The sequence below is a fragment of the Gekko japonicus genome, unplaced genomic scaffold (assembly GCF_001447785.1).
Source record: "Gekko japonicus isolate JY-2015 unplaced genomic scaffold, Gekko_japonicus_V1.1 scaffold469, whole genome shotgun sequence".
Taxonomy (NCBI): Eukaryota; Metazoa; Chordata; class Lepidosauria; order Squamata; family Gekkonidae; genus Gekko; species Gekko japonicus.
Window position 1 is genome coordinate 301,274 of NW_015173138.1, and position 6,408 is coordinate 307,681.

The window sequence follows — 6,408 nt, forward strand, 5'->3', positions numbered from 1 at the left end:
AATTTTTGAAACGTCAGCTGGGGACAGATGATGAGTCTAAAGAGGGAGAATTGAAGTTGAGTGACTCTGCTACCTCGGGAACGGAAGAGGATTCTGCGGCAGAAAAGGGTGCAGGACCTGCCAGAGTGGTAAACTATTTTAGAGACAGAAAGCCGAAGTAAAGGCAGAAGGACTTGGAAAATGGCCTTTTGAAGCAAAGAATAAGAAGATGATCAGAGACTTCTCTCATAACAACTAACAAAATAACATACAAGAAGCGAATTGTTATAAGCAAGAACTCAACAAGTATATTGTGATAATAAAACTAATGGTACTAATATATTTACTAACAGTGAAAAGATCTCCTTCTCTTGGTGTTTTAGTCTAGTGTGGTTTGCTTTTCTTTATCCCTAGCTGTAGTCCCTCCCCTATATTTCTTTGTAGTTTGTAGTATATGCAAAATAAAAAATATCCCTACGGGGATTAAAAAAACCAAAAACCCATGCTTTCTCAAGGGCAATGAGTATTAAAAGGCCTCATCAGAACATTTTGGAAAGGGGCTGGTAAATTTCTTGAGGTTTTCCCCCAAAAAAGTCTCCTCATGCAGAAATACCTACCTTGTCTGTGGGTGGCCTGCTTTGCTATCCTACTGACCATCAAATTTACAATTAGATATAGTGATAACTTTCTTATCAGCTTTTTTTGTTGAATCAAGGTTATCATTTAGAGCATGAATGGTTAAGCAGAGCTTTCTCAGAACTAAATATACTTGTTGAATAAGAACAGTGCGCATTTACTTCGTATTTGTAACACAAGCAGTCCAGTTTGTTTTTCTGACAACAAACTAACAATTTTGGCTTGTGTGTTATTTACCAAAAAAATGACAATAATTTTGTAAAACAAAGAAAACTGACAGATTGGTTTTAAAAGAAAACCCTGTGTACAAGACAAATAATTCTGAAATTTAAAACTGCACACAACAGAAATTCAAAGGGTTTGTGCAAGTGCAGTATTAAACAATACACTTGCTTATAAAAGTTTTGAATCACAATAGTTTGCTCCTAATGTAGCTCTAACAAAAACTTGAACACAACCACAAAAACCAAGTTTTCAAAAAGAACAAAGTCCAGTTCTGACTAGGCAGGATGTATCGGCAGTCAGCCACTTACAGATCGACAAGAGAAAAGAGAAAGATAAAAGTGAAGTCCAGTTCACTGCCTTGCTTGGAACAACTGCCACTTACGCCTTCTAGCAAGACTGCCTGCTCGTTTTGAGGGCTTTAAAGACTGAGATGATGTTCTATGCTTTCTTGTAGAATGCTGGGGTATAAGCATGTGGAGTGCTGCCACTGGGCAAAAAGAAAACTGAGAAAGGTAAAGAATAAAATAGTGCAATGCTCTTAAATAAGAGGGGGAATATAGCCTCTAGAGAAAGAAAGATTTCTTGAGTAGGAACAGTAGTGCAAAAGTTGGTCAATGTATCATTATCTGTACCTATGTTGAGAAAGCTTAAGAGGCACAGAGGCTTCTAAACCTGAAGCTGCTGAAACTCTGATACCCACTCCAAGCCCCAACAATAAGAGAAGCTAGACCCACAGTAAATAACTTTGCCTGCAGATGGGACCCATAGAATAAAATTCTTCCAGTACACTTATTCTTAAACCAACTGTTATGATAGGACAATGCAGGCCAATCGATCATTCTTACCTTCAAAAAAGCCACCATAAATTGATTCTCCGCCTCTCCCATTTCCTTGTATTAAGAGATAAATCATATTATAAAATTAATGACTGTATGTCATGTAAATTCCAAAATGTTCCTATTCGTTTTTAAAACCTCCACACAAAATACTATTTTACTATAGGTAAATAGCTGTCAACTAAGCAAATCTCAAGCAACAGTTCAGTAAAATAGATTAGAATTGTCCTGTATTTTGCACAACCTTAAAAAGATCTAAAACTAATGAACTGGCATTATTTAAGTGATGTTCATTAGGTTGTTGGCTTTAGGGGATAATGATTAGCCCTATCAAACATTCTAGCTTCAGGTACAGAGGCCGGAGTATTTATAATTGAGTAGTTTTCTCCAAAGAAACTATGACCATTAAAGTTTCACACACATTTGTACACTTGCAGAAAAGTAGTTCCAGCAGCTCTGTCTTACCTTCACTGAAGTCACCTCCTTGGACCATGAAATCTTTCACAACTCTGTGAAACAAACAACTTTTGTAATGCAATGGCTTCTGGGTTGATTTCCCTGTACCCTTTTCACCTGCAAACAGAAGGATAATTTTTTTTAACTTCCTTTAAGCATTAATGGGACAATCTCAAAGAGCCCACCAACATAAAACTGGAAACCAGCTTTTGAAAGAAGGATGTAAAGTGCTGATCAACATAAAAAAAAATGGTCCAATAGAGAGGAACTATTTACTGTTCACCCAGATCATGAGAACAACATAGGAACATTATTTGTTGCAGTGAAGCTTCTATAGAATTGTTACAGTCCAGATAACTAATTATCTACTGACTTCTGATGCCATTATCAAACACTGCTGTGAAACAGAACCGGATTCAACAGCATGAGGAGCTGCTGCTCAAGGACTAAGTCCTGACAGACATGTAGATGTTACATGGTTGTCTGGATTGTAGCCAATGTGTTCAACTCCAGGATTTTAACTGTTAGCTGACAGGGAAAGCAAGAGGTGAAAGCTTTGTCATACAGATGTATCCCAAAAGGGTACTAATTTTGGATGCTCTGAATCTGCGTATCTTCTTAGCAAATACAGTTTTCCACAACAGATCTCAGCAAAATGACATGGGGCTTACTTATTCATCCTGCCTTAAGATCTGTCAACAAAATGAAGCAACAACTAGTCCCTTTGGGAAATTCAACCCAAAAGAAGAATTTGGATGCTCTGAATCTGCGTATCTTCTTAGCAAATACAGTTTTCCACAACAGATCTCAGCAAAATGACATGGGGCTTACTTATTCATCCTGCCTTAAGATCTGTCAACAAAATGAAGCAACAACTAGTCCCTTTGGGAAATTCAACCCAAAAGAAGATTCAAGGACAGCTGTGCCAGAGCTTGTGACTGACCCAAGGTCACATCAGCAGGTGCAAGTGGAGGAGTGGGGAATCAAACACAGTTCTCCCAGATTAGAGACCGCACACTTAACCACTACACCAAACTGGCTCTCAAAACAAACTTACTCAAGATTTCACACTCTGGCTTCTTGTCTTATTTTTCAGTCTCAGCATCTTGCTCTACCTAAAACTGATATGGTCTCTGTGGAGCACCACAACTGGGCATCACAAGCCTCTAACACAGGCATAAGCCAATTGTGAGACAGCACAGATGATCAAGTGAAAGACACCAATTGCAGCAAGCAATCTCTCTCTCAAGACATGCCTCTCTACAGAAATGTGGTCCCTGACCAGTGAGATGTCTGCCCTCTCTCCTTTCTCACTAGTTGAGTGCCACTGAAACTCAGCACAGTGCTGAAGAGTGAGGTCAGGGAAAATACAAGATTTTGGCTGGCTATTATGGCCCATCAAAATCTGTGCCTTGCCCCCACCCTGAAGGCAGGTAGTGGGATATTTGCATACACATTTTGCATACACATTTCTCAAAGTAGTATAATTTAGTATAGAATAGCATGTGGAAATTTATCTTCATTTTTAGCAGGCAGAAAGATTAACAGCTTCATTCATAAGACCCAATTTCATTTGTATATTTATCTTTTTGCGGTAACATATATGGAATCCTACAGATAAATTAAATCGAGGCTACTTCTACATCACAAATTACACATTAGAAGGAAAAGGCATCTACAAACCGGTACAAAGGCAGCGGAAGTTCTCACATGTCTTTGGGCAGACATCTGAAAACAACTCAAAGACAACTCTTCCAGCTAAAAGGAAAAAGAAAGAAGAAATCATTAAAGCAATTGTGTATGTTTACTAAACATTAAGGAGTTTACCCTAGAGTTTACTCATAAATAAGCTCCATTTATTCTAACTAGAATAGACCGCATGTTCTAGAATTTGGGCCAAACTGTAGCTGAACATGAAGAGCAGCATTTCTCTTACCAGGTACATTGTTGATGGCTATGTCAAAAAAGCAACGAGGTCTCTGGGTTTTCACTCCCATGGCTTCAAAATTTTACAGCTGTAACAGAATTACAAATGATAAATTCTCCATTTCCAATTAGTGAAGAAGTACAGCCCTGCTAAATCTGAAGACTTTTTGAGAAATAAAAAGGAAAACTAAGTTACAAAACACTAAAAAATGAGGAAAACGGAGATTTTAAAAAATGATAGTTTTGCTCTCCCTCACAGAGATGAAGATATAAAAACAGTGGCACAGGTGAACAAAAACATCTGGGTTATAACTGTTCCTTTGTTGGCAGCCGTGAGAGCTTGAGGCAAGCCAAAATAGTGTGGCATCAGCTCCTGAATCAATATCAGTCCTTCTCTTTCTCACTGACCCAAGGTCACATCAGCAGGTGCAAGTGGAGGAGTGGGGAATCAAACCCGGTTCTCCAAGATTAGAGTCCGCACACTTAACCACTACACCAAACTGGCTCTCAAAACAAACTTACTCAAGATTTCACACTCTGGCTTCTTGTCTTATTTTTCAGTCTCAGCATCTTGCTCTACCTAAAACTGATATGGTCTCTGTGGAGCACCACAACTGGGCATCACAAGCCTCTAACACAGGCATAAGCCAATTGTGAGACAGCACAGATGATCAAGTGAAAGACACCAATTGCAGCAAGCAATCTCTCTCTCAAGACATGCCTCTCTACAGAAATGTGGTCCCTGACCAGTGAGATGTCTGCCCTCTCTCCTTTCTCACTAGTTGAGTGCCACTGAAACTCAGCAGAGTGCTGAAGAGTGAGGTCAGGGAAAATACAAGATTTTGGCTGGCTATTATGGCCCATCAAAATCTGTGCCTTGCCCCCACCCTGAAGGCAGGTAGTGGGATATTTGCATACACATTTTGCATACACATTTCTCAAAGTAGTATAATTTAGTATAGAATAGCATGTGGAAATTTATCTTCATTTTTAGCAGGCAGAAAGATTAACAGCTTCATTCATAAGACCCAATTTCATTTGTATATTTATCTTTTTGCGGTAACATATATGGAATCCTACAGATAAATTAAATCGAGGCTACTTCTACATCACAAATTACACATTAGAAGGAAAAGGCATCTACAAACCGGTACAAAGGCAGCGGAAGTTCTCACATGTCTTTGGGCAGACATCTGAAAACAACTCAAAGACAACTCTTCCAGCTAAAAGGAAAAAGAAAGAAGAAATCATTAAAGCAATTGTGTATGTTTACTAAACATTAAGGAGTTTACCCTAGAGTTTACTCATAAATAAGCTCCATTTATTCTAACTAGAATAGACCGCATGTTCTAGAATTTGGGCCAAACTGTAGCTGAACATGAAGAGCAGCATTTCTCTTACCAGGTACATTGTTGATGGCTATGTCAAAAAAGCAACGAGGTCTCTGGGTTTTCACTCCCATGGCTTCAAAATTTTACAGCTGTAACAGAATTACAAATGATAAATTCTCCATTTCCAATTAGTGAAGAAGTACAGCCCTGCTAAATCTGAAGACTTTTTGAGAAATAAAAAGGAAAACTAAGTTACAAAACACTAAAAAATGAGGAAAACTGAGATTTTAAAAAATGATAGTTTTGCCCTCCCTCACAGAGATGAAGATATAAAAACAGTGGCACAGGTGAACAAAAACATCTGGGTTATAACTGTTCCTTTGTTGGCAGCCGTGAGAGCTTGAGGCAAGCCAAAATAGTGTGGCATCAGCTCCTGAATCAATATCAGTCCCTCTCTTTCTCTCTCTGCCCCCCCCCCCAATGGTATGGCTTATCTACAAATGATGTTTATGGTGAAGATAAAGAGATTGGGGAAAAAAAATACCGGGCCTCCATTCATGTCTCCCTTTTCCTCCTCCAACTCCTGAAGGTCATTCCTAGAGTGGTTCCTCCTGGAACATATTCCAATCACTACCACTAGTGGTTAGAGTGATGGACTAGGGTATGGGAAACCCACATTCAAATTCCCACTGTGCCACAGAAGCTTCTTGGGTGACCTCAGGCCAGTCACATACTCTCAGCCTAACCTACCTCGCAGGGTTGTTGTAAACATAAAATGGAAGACAGAACAATGTAAGCCACTTTGGGTTCTCCTTGTGATGAAAACCAGGGTATGATGAATGAATATAAATAAAAGATATTCCCACATTACTGTGCTCAGTCAGACAGCACAGACCATACACTACAAGATGAGGAGTGTGTGTCTGTATGTGTGCGTGCACTCGTGTCAAGAAATAGGCCATTGTATGAGACAGCAGTCACCAATACAGCCTTATAGTCTACAGCTATACCTTGAATAA

The 6,408-nt window shown here is 39.1% G+C and overlaps 1 protein-coding gene and 1 long non-coding RNA gene across 2 annotated transcripts in view; both read right to left on the reverse strand.

Moving 5' to 3' along the window:
- The window catches only part of PPIG (peptidylprolyl isomerase G), a 20,893-nt gene extending 16,745 nt beyond the window's left edge, over nt 1-4,148 (reverse strand). The window contains exons 1-4 of the mRNA XM_015422268.1: nt 4,069-4,148; nt 3,816-3,890; nt 2,142-2,249; nt 1,686-1,730 (exon numbers count right to left, since the gene is read on the reverse strand). Coding sequence (XP_015277754.1) covers nt 1,686-1,730; nt 2,142-2,249; nt 3,816-3,890; nt 4,069-4,129 — 289 coding nt within the window. The 5' untranslated portion in view covers nt 4,130-4,148. The remainder of the gene's footprint in view (nt 1-1,685; nt 1,731-2,141; nt 2,250-3,815; nt 3,891-4,068) is intronic.
- Nucleotides 4,149-5,204: 1,056 nt separating this feature from the next.
- Nucleotides 5,205-6,408, reverse strand: part of LOC107119694 — a 12,015-nt gene continuing 10,811 nt past the window's right edge. Inside the window, exons 2-3 of the long non-coding RNA XR_001482805.1 lie at nt 5,460-5,538; nt 5,205-5,281 (exon numbers count right to left, since the gene is read on the reverse strand). This is a non-coding gene — a long non-coding RNA (uncharacterized LOC107119694). The remainder of the gene's footprint in view (nt 5,282-5,459; nt 5,539-6,408) is intronic.